The sequence below is a fragment of the Pseudochaenichthys georgianus genome, chromosome 5 (assembly GCF_902827115.2).
Source record: "Pseudochaenichthys georgianus chromosome 5, fPseGeo1.2, whole genome shotgun sequence".
Lineage (NCBI taxonomy): Eukaryota > Metazoa > Chordata > Actinopteri > Perciformes > Channichthyidae > Pseudochaenichthys > Pseudochaenichthys georgianus.
This window is the reverse complement of record NC_047507.1, coordinates 32,919,913-32,938,829: the sequence shown is the minus strand read 5'-3', so window position 1 is coordinate 32,938,829 and position 18,917 is coordinate 32,919,913. Positions and strand designations below refer to the sequence as shown.

General features: G+C 42.1%; 1 protein-coding gene across 1 annotated transcript; it reads left to right on the top strand.

The window, feature by feature from the left end:
• The first annotated feature begins 5,710 nt into the window (after positions 1 to 5,710).
• LOC117446632 (transcription factor HES-1-like) lies at positions 5,711 to 6,279 on the top strand. The gene is made up of 2 exons (XM_034082930.1): positions 5,711 to 5,833; positions 5,947 to 6,279. Exons 1-2 carry the CDS (start codon positions 5,711 to 5,713, stop codon positions 6,277 to 6,279), a joined length of 456 nt encoding a protein of 151 aa, XP_033938821.1.
• The last annotated feature ends 12,638 nt before the right edge of the window (positions 6,280 to 18,917 follow it).

Below are 18,917 nucleotides of genomic sequence, written 5' to 3'. Positions count from 1 at the left end.
TCCAGGATGCCTGGTTCTGGGACACCAGGCAGCGCAAACAGGTCTCTAGCTCCTGGTTAATGCGCTCTGACTGGGGGTGATATCCTGAAGAAAGACTCACGGTGGCTCCAAGGAGATGGCAGAACTCCTTCCAGAAACGGGAAATGAACTGTGGGCCCCGGTCTGACACAATGTCCCTGGGAAAACCATTAATGCGAAAGACATGACGTAACATGACCTCTGCCGTTTCCTTGGCAGAGGGAAACTTGGATAGTGCAATAAAATCTGCCATTTTACTAAATCTGTCCACCACCGTCAAGACGGTGGTGTTACCTTCTGATATCGGTAGTCCGGTGACAAAGTCCACCGAGATGTGGGACCATGGCCGATGAGGAACAGGAAGTGACTGCAGCAACCCCATCTGTGCTTCAGTGGAGGTCTTGTTCCTGGCACAGACAGTGCAGGCCGCAACATATTCTGCCACCTGCTTCCTCATAGCCTGCCACCAGAAACGTTGCTTGATCATGAAGGTTGTGCGTTTAACTCCAGGATGACAGATGAGCATAGATGTGTGAGCCCAGTGTATTACCTGTGATCGAACGGAAACAGGGACAAACAACCTATTTCGTGGGCAACCCCTAGGTGCCGGGGTCTCACCATTTGCCTGCTTCACCACTGATTCTATTGGCCATGAAACTGCTCCAACCATACGGTTAGGTGGAAGGATGCTCTCGGGCTCTTTGGCAACAGGTTCAGGATCGTACAAACGTGACAATACATCAGGTTTAACATTCTGTGGGCCTGGTCTGTATAACAATACAAAATGAAACCGATTAAAAAACAATGACCATCTAGCCTGGGCGTGAGTTCAGTCTTTTGAAGTTCTTAATGTATTCCAGGTTTTTATGGTCAGTCCAAACTAGAAATGGTTGCTCAGCCCCCTCCAACCAATGACGCCATTCCTCCAAAACTGTTTTAACTGCTAAAAGCTCCTTATTCCCCACATCATCCTTTCTGCAGTTGTCAACTTACGTGAAAGGAACGCACATGGGTGTAGCTTGTTGTCCTGGACAGATCTTTGGGACAGCACTGCCCCAATGCCATCGTTGGAGGCATCCACCTCCACGATAAATTGTCTCCGTGGGTCGGCCACTGTGAGGATTGGGGCAGTCATGAACAGTTTCTTGAGCTTCTGGAAAGCTTCATCCGCCTGTATATTCCACTTGAACATGACATGGGGAGAGGTTAAAGCATGTAAAGGTGCTGCAATGCCACTAAAGTTTCTTATAAAGCTCCTGTAGAAGTTTGCAAAGCCTAAAAATTGTTGCACCTTTTTCCTGTTGGTGGGAGATGGCCAATTGGCCACTGCACTGACCTTCTCTGGATCCATCTGGATTTGATTGGCCGAGATGATGTACCCCAGGAAGGAGACGGTCTTGACGTGAAACTCACACTTTTCAGCCTTGCAGTAGAGTTGATTCTCCATCAGGCTTTGCAGTACCTGGCGGACATGATGGGTGTGGGTCTCCTCATCGGGTGAGAAGATCAAGATGTCATCGAGATAAACGAATACAAACTTGTTGAGATAATCCCTCAGCACATCGTTGACAAATGACTGAAAAACTGCCGGAGCATTGCATAATCCAAATGGCATGACTAGGTACTCGTAGTGACCACTGGGAGTGTTAAAACCGGTCTTCCACTCATCCCCCTCTCGTATCCTAATGAGATGGTAAGCGTTTCTCAAGTCCAGTTTGGTGAATAGTTTTGCATCCTGCAAAAGTTCAAAGGCTGAAGACATGAGAGGGAGTGGGTATCTATTTTTAACTGTTATTTCATTAAGGGGACTATAGTCAATGCATGGACGGAGGGTACCATCTTTCTTATCGACGAAGAAAAACCCAGCGGCCGCTGGGGAGGAGGATGGTCTGATGAGTCCAGTTTTTAGAGAGGAGTCAATATAGGACTTCATAGCCTCCCTTTCCGGTGCAGAGAGAGAGTAAAGTCTCCTTTTAGGGATCTGAGAACCAGCCAACAGGTTAATGGGACAGTCATAAGGTCGGTGGGGAGGTAGGGACATGGCCCTAGTTTTGTTAAATGCTTCCTTTAAGTCCTGGTAACACAAGGGCACTTTAGTCAGGTCGGGATAATCCGAAATGGAGTCAGGCTTATGAGTGTGTTTGTCTTGTTCCTTTTCAGGTTCTGTGGAGAACCTAGGAAGGTCTGAACAGGTCAGCCTACAGCCTGGGCCCCATTCCTTAACCCTCCCTGATCGCCAGTCAATGATCGGATTATGTTTGATCAGCCATGGATAACCCAAAATCAAGGGGTGTAGTGCATAGTCAAATAACTGGAATTTCATTTCCTATATGTGTGTATTATCAATGGTTATTTGGACAGGTTCAGATACATGGGTTATTTTAAATAATAACTTGCCATCTAAGGCACTGGCAGTAACAGGGGAAGTCAACGGAACAGTCTTGATGCATAGTCTCTTTGCCAAACTCCAGTCCATCAGACTTTCGTCGGCACCTGAATCGACTAATGTCCCCACAGTAATGTCTTGGTCACGCACTTGAATATTTACCATGGTCAATGAACGTGGAGGGAAATCAGTTGCAGAGAATTGGCTCACCAGCTGCATGGGTTCCTCCGGTGCAGCCGAGGGCACTGGTTCCTTGGGCGAGGCTGAGGAAGGTGGACTGGAGCTCCATGGGTGTCGAAAGGCAGGTGAGTGCCCCATGTGGCTCGGAGGTCGTGCGCTGGTTCTGATTCTCTCCTTCTGCCTTTCATGAAGCCTGTTATCAATGCGAATTTACATGGCAATGATGGAATCAAGATCTGTGGGTAGTTCATGGGGTGCCAACTGGTCCTTTATAGAGTCTTGTAGACCATTCATGAAGGCATTAATTAAAGCAGGGGTGTTCCACCCACTGTCTGCTGCTAGAGTACGAAAATCTATTGCATAGTCTGTCACTCTCTGGTGTCCCTGTTTGATCTGCATAATGACTCGTGAGGCTTCTCTGGAAGGTGATGAGTGATCAAACACACGGCTTAGGGTCTGGGTAAACATGTTCAGTGACTGACATATGGGCGAGTTTCTTGACCACTCGGCTGTAGCCCAAGCAGCGGCTCTACCAGACATGTGGGACAACATAAAAGCTACCTTAGCTTAGTCCGAAACAAAGGCAGCAGGGTTATTAGCAAAATGTAGTTCACACTGTACCAGAAAGGGTCGACAGTTACCAGAGTCCCCGGAAAACCTCTCCGGAGGAGCCAGGCGAAGCGTCGATCCAGGTGGGGTGGTGTGATCCGAAACAGAAGCAACAGACGGTGGACCTGGCATTGCTGGAGTAGGTGCAGAGGAACCGGCTTTGAGGGGTGAGAGAACTTGCTGCATTTGAAGTACCAGGTGATTTACTTGGTTGGTTACAGCTGATTGGAATTCATCCTGACGATCCGTGAGACCAATCATTCCTTGGTTGATGGAAGACAGCTGTTCAGCATGGAGGGTTAGCTTAGCATCCTGCGCTAACACATCGGCGTTGAAGGAACCGGAGTCGGCTGAGTCCATTTTTTTTTCATCATACATTTCAGCAAACACAGATATTTTTTTGATCCATAACCTACCTGTTTAATGCAAAACTAATGTGGTACCATTCAAACCTTTCACCAAGTGTCATCAATGAATATTACTCTATATGGACACAGCTAAGTCATTAAACTAAATAACAAACAGTAATTTTCCAAACAATGAGGACACATTTTCTTTGCAACTGTTTTGATGTTTCAGGTGTTTTGATGTGGACACTTTAACGTTAACCATGTGTTAGGAACCTTACAGACACTTGGACTCAAACGCACGAATCAAAAGAAAGTTTGTTCAAAATAGTCTTTACTTTGGAAAAGTATAAAGTTCAAACAAAAAATCACTCCTAAGAGGCAAAACATAGCAAAGCAAATTACAAACTAAATAAACTTGACTATGGTCACAAAATACAATAATCTCTTGGCGAGACAAGCTGGCTCTCTAAATGGCACAAGGCACAAGACGAACTGGCACAGGACAAAGGGAGACAGGACTATTTATACATGAGGTAAGGGGGAACAGGTGGAAACAATCAGGGGCGGGGCAGACACTGACGATGGCGGGAAAACACACAAAGGGAGGAAGTAAGGGGACCTGAAATGAGACCAGAGGTAAGTACAAAATAAAACAGGAAGTGCAATGACAGGACTAGACAGGTGAACAAAAAGACTTGACTAAACATAAATCTAACCTGGGCTATGAACTAAACGTGAAACAATAACATGAACCTGATTAACATGACATGAACAATTTAGCAGACATGACGGGATGTTACACCATGTCTCTCTTTAGTACATCATACATTGTATCTAAAGTGATATATAACGATATACACTTCTATTGTTCCTCCAGTGAAAGGACAGAGTGTGGGAAACCAGAGGAGCCTCACTCACAGAGCCCTGTGGGACAAAAGATCTGTGCCCTGAAGGGACAGAGATTAAAAGAGATGCTGGCTGCTCAAATTTAAACTTGTTTTGAGGAACTACTTTGTTGTTACTGCTCTTCTAATCAGCAACATAACTACTTTTTTAAATACTTAAATATTAACTTATGTGAGCAAACGTTTTAGGACATTCTAGTAAAGGTTTTGTCAATCAAACTATACGAGGACAGAGTTGAGTGTGAATGACTTCCACCAATCCCGCCAGCAGCCAAGTAATTCTCCAAAGGGACGTGGCACACTTCAGGAAACAGCTGCCCTCCAGCAAACCTTCCACACTCATGTGTAGAGAACTAGTTCTGATTAAAATTATGGTCAGAAGTGAGATAAGATTGTTTTCTGAATGTTAAAAAAAATGTATGAAAATGATTGGAAACTGACAATATAGCATGATAAATAGTTTTTTTTTTTACTTAAAGATAGATTGTTTGTCAAAGATTCAAATGTTTAAAACTTTCGAGTCAGCCAATTGCGTCCTTTCCCTCCAGATGGCTGGTGATGTCACCCTCAGTTTCTACAACAACACACAGCCATCAGAGGAGTGCCTTTGTGGATCATTGACCATACAGGGAGTCAGTGTGGGAAACTGAGCTCAACGTGTCAAAAGACCCCATCTGGACAGATGCATGATTATTGTGTGGAATTTACTGATTTACTTGCCATAAATGATCATCCCAGTACCGTCATTTTTACAAAATATGGCATTTTGGATGAAGCAATATTTTACGGAGAAATATATAATATACATTTGAAAATGAACTTTTGTGATTTAACCTAATATATTTTACGTTTCTGTTGAAGCAAAACATATATAAAGAGACATAATATTTGATGAATTATTATTTGTTATCTTAAGAGTGACTTATACAGTACTATTTCAGATATTATTACCTCACGTGTGATGAGATGATGAGCGTGTGCTCAGTCAAAGTCATTGATCCCAGCATCAGATCTGCTCTCTACAGGGTCACCACTTTCCCAGATTCACACAGAGCTCTGTGAGTCTCTCTCCATCACCCCCCATCCCCTCCACCTGTTCCCCTGACATCATACCATTGTCCCTTGGGGCAATAAGAGCATTAAGTGTGCTGCACCCATTATTGTCCCAACTCGCTCTCTGATTGGTTGAGAGACTGTGAGAAAGTGCAGTCAGACCCAGACCCACACATTCATATGGAGATGTAGGACTATAAATAGGAGGGATGAAGCCAGCAGAGATCAGATTCTCTCTACAGAGACCTCTACAGCACAGAGATCCAGACATGGCACCTACAATCACTGCAGCAATGACCAACTCTCAGGAGCCTCACACTCTGACCCACAAGGTAAATTCAAGATTCAAGAAGATTTCAATATTGTCCTTCAATCGTTGTCTTTGTTCATGCTACCACTAAACTCCAGAATAAGATTATTAATGACTTTCTTTTTCTTTCTGCAGCTCAGAAAGCCTCTGGTGGAGAAGTTACGCAGAGAGCGAATCAACAGCAGCATTGAGCAGATCAAGTCTCTCCTGGGTCCAGAGTTCCTCAAACAGCAGCCAGACTCCAAGCTGGAGAAAGCAGACATCCTGGAGATGACAGTTTGTGTCCTGAGACGACTGCAGCAGCAGAATGAAAAGCAGAGAAGACTGCTGAACCACGTCAACAAGATGCAGTGTTCCTCTGATAAGAACCTGAGAGAGGCTGACTTCTCTCTGCTGAGCTCCACAGTCCAGACCAGCATCACCAAAGAGAAGAGTCCAGTCAACAGCGCGCCCTGGAGGCCGTGGTAGACCTCTACAGACTGGAGTTACTACCAGACAAACTGAGATGACCATATTGGTCAAAGGTTACTGGAAGTGAATTCTTCTGAATTCTGAAATACTACGAACTTGTTCTTCTGTTTGTACAGAAGGTTGTTTTTGTTCATTTTCTTTATGCAAGATGACATGTCCTGAGGAAATGACAGCAACTATATCTTTCAATTGAAGAAAGAGAACATTCTCATGCATGTTGCATGAAGCAAATCTGATTGCATCTGCAATTATTATTATGTCTCACTGTACTTCATGTATTGGTGGCATAGATCAATGATGAATTTAGTATCCTTTGTTTTGTTATTGATCATAGTGATCAACAAATGTAGTGTCCTATTTTTTGGACACATTGTTATTGAATTTAACTAAGAAGAATAACTAAGAAGTGATCTGTTAAAAGATCCAAATGTTTATTTTTTTCTAAAAGGTTTGCTTCATGTCACACTTTTCCCGTGATACCTTTATGTGTCACTGTTTGTCATGTGTGTTGTAAATCTTAGTACATGGAGATATTTTTTACCCCTTCATTGGTATTGAGGATTTTTGAATTGATCAAATCTATTAATTGTCATTCTTATGGATGAGTTGTCATGATGAAATTTACCTCACTTTCTGTGATTATCAAAAAATGTTCAGTTTCAAGAGCAATACGTTCATCCTTTTACAATTAAAAGTTTTGGTTAATGTTCCATTGTCACAATTTTTTTGTGACAATGTCATATACATTTGATCATTGATTATTAAGAACAATGTGACCTGTTGTAAGGTTAGATTGTACTACATTTTCTTTGTTAACAAACAGGGAATGTTTTCCTGTCAAGTATTCGTGTGTCTTTTATAAAGACAGTTATTCCTCTACTCTCAGTGAGTATGGTGTATTGTAGAAATCTACAAGTTGTTGTTGTGATGTATCATCACCTCTCGTAGGAGCTGTCATGTTTCATGTTGCTCATTGTGCCTTGTTGAATAAACAAACAACTCCAGTTCAATATGTTGCTCTTTAGAGTTATTTTCCTTTCACCTGCCCTCACTATGATGAGTAGAATGTTTCTTCTATCCTAGAGGTTGCTGGGGTACGTTATTTTTACATAACGGTAATTTGGAGACGCCTGTTAACCTAACTTGCATGTCTTTAAGATGTGGGAGGAAGTCTTATCACTCACACAGGTACAAGGAGGATAATCAAACGTGCCACATAAAAGCTCCAGCAGGTTCAAAGCTAGGATCCTCCTATGAGCAACAGTGGTATCGACTGCACCATCATGATGCGGCTTCACTTACGTTTACTGATAATCTCTATGCACTACATTTTAAGTGATTTTATTCAGACTTCTCGTGAAATTAGGTCATTTACTGTATTTGCAATAAAGGGATTTATAAAGTAAATTCTAATCTTATTAAAATAAAAAAGACAAAGTACATTCAAAAATATTTTTTAAAGCAAGACAATTTGGCTATAACTCTTAAAAGCTGATGTTTAAAAGTATAAGGTTAACACGGAAACCTACCCACTTTATAGAGATTAGACATTGTATTTAAAGTGATGCATAATGAGGCACACTTCTATTGTTCCTCCAGTGAAAGGACAGAGTGTGGGAAACCAGAGGAACCTCACTCACAGAGCCCTGTGGGACAATAGATCTGTGCCCGATAGAAAGAGATTAAAGACACCATGGCTCCCAGAAATGCTATATTTCTAATGTGTTTAATTTCATAGATTAATATCTATGTTAAGTTTTTCCAACATGATACATACTGCTTGGCAAAGCCTTTGCACTAATACGGTTCTGTTAGTGAGCCTAATGAGTTAAATATCATAGATTAATGTTTTTAAGTTGTTCTACCATGATAAAAAAAATGGCTGGCAATGCTGTTGTGCAGCATTAGTTATGTCAGTTAGTTTAATTGTAAGACTACATAATTATGGGGAATTGCGATATAACTATGTGTCCTCTGGGTTAGTCACTGGGAAACAGAACATTTTACATTTTTGAGACGACACAGGTCAGTCTTTGCAGACAACATATGACCACATCCAAGTATCAATTATTACCTCAATATATAATTTATATAAACAATACAGGATGTAAAAAATGTTGAATGACATACAATGTGAGATATCGGCAAACGCCCTAATAAAGCTTGTTTGACATATTGTGATCATTATTTGAATTGTACAGTGTAAAAAAAAAATTGAATATAAATATAGGGAATGATTTAATGGTAAAATGTTAAAAGTGGATAATCAAAATGTCGATGTGCATGTTGATATACAGTACAGCTTAATTTTCTTTTGTAAATAGAGATTGTGTGGGAAAACTCAAGAGATCAGAGTTTATCATCCTTAACCCCACGAGCAGCAGATTATTCTCTAAAAGGGATTTGGCACACTTCAGGAAACAGCTGCTTCAATCTCCACAGAGGAGCATGTGCTCAGTCAAAGTCATTGATCGCAGCATCAGGCAGCAGATCTGCTCTCTAAAGGGTCACCACTTTCCCAGATTCACACAGAGCTCTGTGAGTCTCTCTCCATCACCCCCCCAGTCCCCTACCATCTAACCATTGCCCTCATTTCAATAAAACCATCGGGCGTGTGGCATCATTTATTGTGTCACTGAGCTCTCGGATAGGCTGAGACACTGACAGCTGAACATGTTGTGTTCTCATCTGTGTTCATTTTCATATTACTTTAATTGATAGAGGTGTATACTCCATTGTTCTTTGATTTGAGAAATCATGATACAATTTAGAACATACAATATTTAGCAATAGAATACCCGTTTAGTGGGGAACTAAGGTGGTTTAATTATAACATATGACATTCATTAATGCTATGTCACAACAAATTTAGTAAATACAGTCATCAAACTAAATAAAAGGAAGTATAATCAATGAGACCTTTGCCAACATTATTTTGGCAACATTTCAGTTTAAAGAGCTTACGAAATGAAGGACAATACTGTTCTTATTACGATAATATATAGGCCTACTATTAATAATGGGATATCATTTGTCATTCATGACAATATGCCCGCTGTATTTATAAATCGTGATTTATTACAACTTTGCATGCTCGCTTCCGATGTTACACGACCGCTCCGAAAAAGTGACGTCACGCACGTCACGAGTAGAACACTTGTTGAATAATACACTACCTATATTGCTGATGTCGGACTCTGGAGAGAGAATCGAGTGACAGTGAGCCGTCAATGGACTCGGTGCACTTTCAAGAAGAGGAGGATTTTATTGAAGAGGATGCCGGTGTGGTGGAATCAGATCATGCGGGCGAGTCTAACGTGGTGGAACCATACCAGTTTGAGCCACAGTATTCAAGTAGCGGTAGAGATACAGACGGGAGCGAACATGGGGATGATGATCCTGGATTTGGCGGAGATCTGGTGCAGCAACAGAACACAGACTGGTATACATTTGACTTTAATCCATAGAGATTCTCAATAAATAGTAAATCAATAATAATATATCGTAATGTAGCAGGCACACTTGGCTCAGGCAACAGAATAGACTGGTATATACTCATAGAGATTCTCAATAAATCGTAAATAAATAATAATAACTGCTGAAAAAACCAGCTTAGATAAATGTAGCAGGTCAGGCTGTTGTAAATTGACCAGCTAGTAGATATTAGGCTGAAATGGTTGGCTGGAGAGGGGTTTTAGACACTTTAGCTGGCCAGGATGGCTGGTTTATCCATCTATCATCAGCTTATGTATAATAATAGTATTAAATATACCATGCTGGAAGCTCACCAGGATTCCAGGTGACCAGCATACATTAAATACAGGTATGATTATTTAAAGAGAACATCAATATATTACAAAGATTCATTGTGTCATGTATTCTGGTATCTACCAAAAATAATAAATAAACATTTTAATTTTAATTTAATAAATAGCTAGTTAATATAATAAAATACACAGTAACAACAATACAATAATTATACAAATAACAACCAACCTGCAAATCAACCTATACATCAAAATAAATATAGTATCTAAAACCGGTGCATTTGATTTAAAATAAAAGTAATAAATATAATTCAATATTTAAATGGTAACAAAAACCGTAACACTATGATAAGAAACACCAAAGTGTTTTTGGTTTTTCCTTGTTCATGTCCATAATGTTTCCCATTGTGTAACGTCCATTCTTTCCCAATCTGGCCTGCATTTCTGTCTGTTGAAGCCACTTCTTCAAGCAAACTGAAAAGAAATGTACAGATAAGTACAGAATAAGTACACTGTAAAAAGAAAACTTGACATTTACGTTAACATTTGGGCTGCTGTGGTTGCCAGAACTTGATCATTAAAGTATAATACATTACAAATTACAGTTGGTTGGCATAGACGTTACAGTCAACAATTGCTTATGGTGAATTACAATGGCAAAAACAAATAGAGCTAGTGTACACGGTGCAGCTGTATTATCTGGGAAATAGAAGAATCGGATCAGGATTTGGTATTGGCAGACAATCCATATCAAATGAATCGGATCATTATAAGCATCAGCACTTGATCACGTTTGTCGACTTGCAGCCTACAAAGATAACTCCACTCCCATACTTACCTCTAATGAGCCTTGTTAGAACTAGTGTCCGAGTCATAGGGTCCATAACTGACTGAAGACATGTGGAACAGAGGACAGGCATGGTTCCATGTACAGGGAACTTTGAAAATGTGTTTTCTTCTTTTCTGCCTGAAGATTCACAAGTTCTTGATCAGGTGTTTGATGTGGGCTGGCATGATCCTTTCTGCAGCAATGAATAAAGAAAACAAAGAAAACATTTTTAATAATAGTAATGATGGTAACAACAATAATAGACAAGTACCAACAGTATAGACAAGTACCAACAGTATAGACAAGTACCAACAGTATATTTATATCTCGCCCTGTCAATAAGCCTCACCTTCTTTGCAAAAAATGTATTGTTTTTGAAGTGGTGGAGAGTCAATGCACAGTCTGACCCACTGCTGTCACCCATGGCCAAAGCATATCTCTCTGTCCCAGCGACATCAGTACCAAGCAAGAGAGTTATTACCACAGCAGGGGATATTGTAAACGCCCAAACATCCCAGCTTCTACCTGGAAATGTGGACATGCTCATATTCCTAAAAGATAACCTTGATGATGCTGAGTGAGTGAGTTAGAGTTGAATTACTTGAAAAACTAAAGTGAAACTTGATTTATTCTATTGCAGGGTCTGATTATTATATTGTTGACACTTTAAAATACTACTATCCTACTAAAATACTGTACAAATCAGATTTATTATTTAATGAAGAAAAAAAAAAAATGTAAAAAAAAAGAAAAAATTCACATTTTATCGTACCATGGACTTTTTAATCGCGATATTATCGTACCGTGAGTTTTTGGTATCGTTACATCCCTACAATGTACTGTTGGAAAAATACCTTCCAAAGGCTAAATTCAAACTCAATACCATAAATAACTGGGTACCAAAGTGCTTTGCCTGATAGAACACGTTCCACATGGAGCAGCAACCATCCAGCTGGGCCTTTTGCTGCATATCATCTCCTCTCTCTCTCTCTCTGGTGTTACGGCCCGTCCACACAGCGGCGTGCGTTGAAGCTTCCAACGCTTCTGCCCATTCACTTTGAATGTGGTGACGTCACTTTTAGCCGAACTGCATTTTGGGAAGCGACGTGGAGCGTTGCCTCGACGGAGGCGTCAGCCAATGAAATCCCGTTTATGCAAATCTGCCAGTACAAGCGCAAGCCAATCAAACCGCGTGTATGCTGGGAGAGACTACGCAGGTCTTTTCCTCATATTCCAAAAAATGGAGGAGAAATTAATTATAGCGGTAGTGAATCACCCGGTGTTATATGATCAGTCTCTGTTCATTTACCGGGATACAAACCGGAGGAGCCAGGCATGGAGGGAGGTGGCAGAGACAGTGGGTGGAACTGGTAGGTTTTCGCCAGTTTGGGGAGTTAAATTACATTAAATTAATACAAATGTGGTATTCAGCCCTGATTTAAAACAGCGGGCCCAAATCCTGGATGGGCGGGCCCAAATCCTGGATGGGCGGGCCCAAATCCATGGATGGGCGGGCCCAAATCCTGGATGGGCGGGTTAACCCCATGGGGCCCGCCCATGACGCCGGGTCTGGCTGAGCTCAGTCCCGTTTGAATGCATTGAAGGGTCAAATATTATGACAAAGGATACACAGCAATAAGACGCCAAGAATAATCGGTGCGTCGTACGACGCACCGATTACGAGGCGTACGAGGCGGACTTTTGCTGGACCAGGTAACCCGGGGTCGATGAAACCGACGATTTGTGGGCATCACTTCGAGAGATCGTGTTTCGAGAGTAAAAGCTTTCTCGAAGGTTCGTTTTGCTTTCTTACAACGCTACGTTAATGTTAACTTAACATTAAGTTTGCCATGAGGCTATGTTACTTCCCTTAAGAGCTAGCTGTCTTAGCTAACAACAGTTAGCAGCTAACGTTTTCTGCAGTTTGTGTTTCCACTGAAAAACGTGATTTAGTTATTTAAGGGTAAGTTAACTAAACGTTATCTATTGTGTTTAAAATCGTCAATGTAATGCACGTTAAAGGTTTCGTGTTGAACATGAAGTTAGCTTTACTGTAGCTCACCAAAGGTTAGCATGTTAAGCTGTACTTTCTGTGGCAGCTCGCTTAATACAAAAAGGGGTTTTGTGCTTCATTATTAACTTTTCTCACAAATGCGTGTTAATCTACCTGAAATTGTAGGGACAGTTTGTTTCTACTCAACTATACAGACCATTGTTGAGGAGATGCAAAACATACTGTAAATGAGTTGGGTCTGACATATACTTGTTAGTTTGCTGCTAAAAAATGAAACATTATCTGATGAGGATAACACCAAAGTGTGTGAGTCTGTCAGGGGATTTGATCTGTTCTCTGCATGTCGTACAGGGCCTATGTACACACTGCTCTGGTATGAATGAAAAATATAATTGTAAAATGTAATTCTCTCGCTCTTGTCATCGTTCAGGCTTTACATGTGAACTCCTATGACTGGTTGCGGACTTGAAGGGAATTACTTCCTGGACTTCCTGACATCCAGGAAAAAGGTGAGATTCTAATCCATTTCAATGCCAAAAGCAAGTAATTGTTTTTAACTTTTTTAATATGATTTTTCTGAGAATTTCAGTTTTATTGGATAGTAGAGATCTACTGGAACCTAACGGACCGTCCACACAGCGGCGTGCGTTGACGATTGGCGGTGGGCGTGTCTGAAGCTTGGGGAGTCAACGCGACCAACAACCAATCACATGAATCTCCCGCCCCCGACATAGCAAAAAAGGAAAAGCCCGGTTCTTCTCCACTATTGCCAAAATGGATGCCGGTTTTGTAGCAAGGGTAGCACGGGCAAGTGTAGTAGCAAGGGTGGCTTTAGTGTATGCAATGTCTCGCAGGAGGCCATGTAGTGTGCGTCGCTGTTGGGTACATCCGATACTCAGAAAACGTCTGCAACGGGGGGAATACCACGTTCTGGTCCAAGAGCTCCGCCTGGATGATGTACTGTTTCAGCAGTACTTCAGGATGAGCAAAGACGTGTTCGACGAGTTGTTCGGAAAAGTGTGTGTGTGTGTGTGTGTGTGTGTGTGTGGGGTCTGGGGGGTCTGTGTGTGTGGGGTGTGTGTCTCTGTGGTCTGTGTGTGTTGGGGGGGTGGTCTGGGGGGTGTGTCTGTGGTCTGCGTTGGGGTCTGCGTGTGTGTCGGGGGGGTCTGTGTCTGTGGTCTCTCTCTGTGTGTGTGTGTGTGTGTGGGGACATATACTTTTTTTTAATCATGTATATTATTTTTTTCTCAGGTACCTGGCAACTGGTGACTCATACAGGACCGTAGCATTCAGCTATCGGGTCGGGCATGCAACCGTGGCTGTCATTGTCAGGGAGGTTGCGGGTGCCATCTGGACCGCCCTGGTTGAGGAAACCATGCCGGTACCACAGACCGAGGACTGGAGAGCCATCGCTGCTGGGTTCCAGGAGCGCTGGAACTTTCCGAATTGCGTTGGTGCCATTGATGGGAAGCACGTGGTGATCCAGGCGCCGGCAAATTCTGGGTCCCTGTACTTCAACTATAAGTCCACCCACTCCTTGGTACTGCTGGCTGTCGTGGATGCCCAGTACCTCTTCAGGGTAGTGGATGTCGGAGGCTTTGGAAGGAGCAGCGACGGTGGGAGCCTGCGGAATTCTGCATTTGGAGAGAGCCTCAGAGATGGCAGTCTGCAGCTCCCACCTGACACCGTCATCCCAGGAGCAGAGCGGCTCGGCCTTCTTCCCCACGTGTTTGTTGGAGATGAGGCTTTTCCGCTGCTGGACAACCTGCTGCGTCCGTTCCCTGGACGTCATCTCACACGCGAAAAGAGGATGTTCAACTACCGCCTCAGCCGGGCCAGGTTGGTGGTTGAATGTGCGTTTGGCATCCTCTCATCTCAGTGGAGAATGTTCAGGCGTGTCATCACCACCAGCTCGGAGGTAGCAGAGTTGTGTGTGAAGGCCACCTGTGTGTTGCACAACTTCCTCCGCAGGAAGACGATAGGAAGGACATCACGCACATCTATCGCAGAGTCCACGGATGAAGCTCCAGCTACTCCAACCCTGCGTGATGCACCGAGGATGGGCTCCAACAATGCCACACGCAGATTCATCAAACTGCGGGACACCTTCTGCAGCTATTTCAATGAGGAGGGTGCAGTGCCATGGCAGCATAACGTGGTGTAGGGTCACCATGGCTCTTTTCAGAGCCTCCAAACCAAAAGCTCTTTTAAGAGCTACCCATATTTTCTTTAAAAAGCAAATATTCCAAATGAACCATTTTAAAAACAAACATTCCTAATAAACATGTTTCTTAAATTGATATTATGCATTGCTAACAACCTTTTTCCTTCAGCCCTGTTTTTACTGATAAACCACTCGTGATTTCAACAGGTTTTCACATGAACAATTATACAGAAGACAGCACATTATACATCGACATACATGAAGCTTCTGTATCTTCCGTATGTTGTAACTGACAAACGACATGAACAAGTGAAGACACAGTATAGCCATAACATACTTTAAATATCTTTTATTTATAATAATGTATATGTAATATTGTGAGTGAAGTGTGTGCAGTGATGAGTGTAAAACATGTAGTGTGGATCAGTATGGCTGTAAATAACAAAAAAAAAGTGATTAATCAGTCTTCCTCCTGCTCTGCTTCAAAAAATGCCTTATGAATGGCAACTTTCAGCCTTATCTTCTTTGCCATGGACATCCTTCGCAATGAAGGCAAGAGGCCCCGGAGAAACAACTCGTCCTCGTCCTCCTCCACCACTGGACGAGGTTGAGGTAGTGGCATGGAGAGAACAGGAGCGATGGCTGACAGCAACCCTTTCTCAAAGGCGGACATCTCCCTTCCCCTTCTCCTTTTTCCCCGGCCCTCAACATTATCCTCCTCCTCTCCTGTCTGCCCTGCCTCAGCTTGCTGGCTGCCGGCTGGCTGAGTCTCACCAAGGCTTTCATCTAGCTGGCTTTGGCTCTCATCCTCTGGCACCTGGCTGGGGTCAGGAGTAGTACAGGGGGGTGGAGGCAGGGTTTGCCGGGGGATATTGCTGGACGTCTCACGGTCAATGAGAAATGGGGTTAAAAAACCCATCACTGCCGTGAAACGCCAGGGCTTATATCCCCCTGACGACCCTGCCCCGCTTCTTTTTGCCTCCTTCTTCCTAGCTTTCTCCTTCCGGAACCTGTCCCTCAGAGACTTCCACCTTGTCCTGCACAATTCCTCTAATGAAATGAAATAATAAAGTTAATTTGTTGAACTACTTGAAGAATTGACAAAATTATTCCTACATTAATGAAAAGCAAATCCCTTTATCACTGTCATTTGCATAAAAGGTTTTACATTCACACTTTATATGATGAACATTTATGACATTAATGTCTATGGTGCTATTTTATGCTACATTCCATGCTGGCTAAATATACTGTCTATGCCTGCAAGCTGTCCATTCAATGTTAAAATTAAGTACACTGGATATATCAAATCAAGTTTTATTTATATAGCACATTTATAAACATTTATAAACGATTTTTGGTCGAGCCAAAGTGCTGTACATATAATAAAACTAGCCTACAGTAGAGACACGTTACAGCTAATACAACAGCACAGTTTGTTCAGAATATCATATATAATAAGAGTTTGTATTAGTTTAATATCATTTTTTTATTTTGCTAGGAAATTCTGAATGAAAGGCTGCGCGCAAGACTGGTTTTTCGCTGGGTTGACACAGCAGCCTGTCAGTTAGTTCAGTGTTTTTCAAAGTGGGGGCCCCGACCCCCCGGGGGGCCGCCAGGGGGCACCATGGGGGTCACGGAAAGTTTGAGGGAAGGGGGAATTTTTTTAATTAATTTTTTTAGATGTTATTAATAACTGCATATCTATCAATCTATGTGTCCTTTGATGCCAATCTTTTAATATGTTTTGTTTTTAAATCACACGACCGCCCCTGCAAAAATTGCAACAGGGGGGTCCCCGCCAGAGGGTAATGCTATGGTCCTTGGCATGGCAAAGTTTGGGAACCCCTGAGTTAGTTTACTCTTGCTAGTGGTTCACGAAAGGAATATGGCAACTCAGCGCACAAACTCTCTCACAAACTCTCACAAACTCCTGCTCTGTGCGCAAGTAGACCGCTGCACAGGCTCTCTGCCTCGCTCAATCTCTCTCTCTCTCTCCATCGCTCAACCTCACTCCACTTCTCCACCCTGTGTGCGCTCAAGTTTGCCTGCGTGCTTGCCCAAGTTGGCACAGCGTTACAAATGTGCCACAAAACCAACCAATGGATACATAAGACTGTCAACAGCCTTATGGCAACCTAAAACCCCTCTCTTTCAACAATTCAAGAGCACCTCCCTCCTCCCCGTTGACAAATCGCGAGCATCTAACTTAAAAATACATCAATAATAAAAAAATCATATGGCACATTTCACAATACAAATGCAACCTCTATCATATACCAAGCCCACTAACAGGTGCTAATAGCATTTTGTAAGCTTTTTAAGGTGTTTTAAAGTAAAACCTTTAAAGTTAACAATTCTCCTCTTTTAGGTCCCCAGGGATAGGTAAGACACACTTCTTTTGTTTCTCCATTGAAAGGAAGGAGTGTGGGAAATCAGATGAAACTCACTCACAGAGCCCTGTGGGACAATAGATCTAGAGTAACCTTTGCCCTGAACCAAATTCGATATCAAAAAAGTCTTCCGTTCACACGGATACGGCTCAATAAACGTGTCCCTTCACACGAGACAGCTCGACCCGCTGGAGACGCTGTAGTACATATGCCGGGCCTGTAAGTGGCGCTGTACTTCCGCCACAAAATACACCAAAAGCAGCGAAGAAGACCCCCGAGCATGGTCGCCATGGTTGCCCTTCTGTATATTCATTTAATTTAGCAACATTTAGTTCATGTGGTTCTCCATGTCCACTTGTTGCTGATGGTTGTGGTAGAGGAGCTGTAGATTTTGCACTAACATCTGTAGCAGTAGCAGTAGCTACTGACAGTAGCAACTGACCATGCTACAGCAGTGAGCAGCAGAGGTGGGGAGAGGCGGGGCTATGGCTTCATCGTTATCAGGAAAATGCAAGGCTGAAAAAAAGTACAACATGACAGGTAATTGTAACTAGCAGACTTTTACAAAAAGAGAAAATATCCCAAGTTAGAAATGTCTTTCCTGAAACAAAATACAGTAGATATAGTATTGGCCTTACTTTATTGAATCTTCAAGAAAAATGCTGATATTCCAAATTATTGGAAATAATCTGAAACTGAAGAACACGCACTTTCTTATGCTATAGGTAACCAGATGCCAAAATATAATTTTATATTCTCAACATATGACTTACCTGCTTGCTTGATTACGGAAAGTAGGATGAAAAACATGGTTCTGTCCCTAATTATAAACAGGGGATGCATAAATTGCAAAATTCAAGGCTGATATTTTAGAATTTAGAATAACGATTTGGCTGATTTTTTTTTGTGTTTTTTTACTTTGTTATTAATTAAAAATAGTTTTGCTAGGTAGACAAATCTATAATACCAAAAAATATGGACTTTGTTTCAGCCATTTATTACATAAACTCTAAATGGACACAAACTGCTCTAACGTTTTTCATCATGAAGCATTCACACAGCAAATAGCAGAAATGGCCTTTTCTAGTTTCACTGAATGGTATTTAACAACTACCAACGTTGATGGATAATTATCTCTAGGTATTGCACAATGCTTGTGCACAGGATCCTCAAAAAGATCAATTTGCAGAGTAACACATGCCTGTTTTCTGCTAATGGACATAGTGTGGGAAAAACACCTCCCATCCCACCAGCAGCCAAGTAATTCTCCAAAGGGATTTGGCACACTTCAGGAAACAGCTGCCCTCCAGGAAACCTCCCATTCTCATGTTTAGGGCTCAAGTCTGATCCAATTGTTGTTCAGAAATAAGAAAATGAAGTTACAAGTAGACAAAAATGTAAATGTTTGAAACTTTCAAGTCAGCCAATGGCATCCTTTCCCTCCAGATGGCTGGTGATGTCAGACTCA

What these genes read in the sequence shown, in the direction of transcription:
- LOC117446632 (XM_034082930.1), top strand. Translation starts at nt 5,711, where the DNA reads ATGAAGCCAGCAGAGATCAGATTCTCTCTACAGAGACCTCTACAGCAC. An exon ending in CTCACACTCTGACCCACAAG is followed by an intron (nt 5,834 to 5,946) that starts GTAAATTCAAGA and finishes TTCTTTCTGCAG; the next exon opens with CTCAGAAAGCCTCTGGTGGA.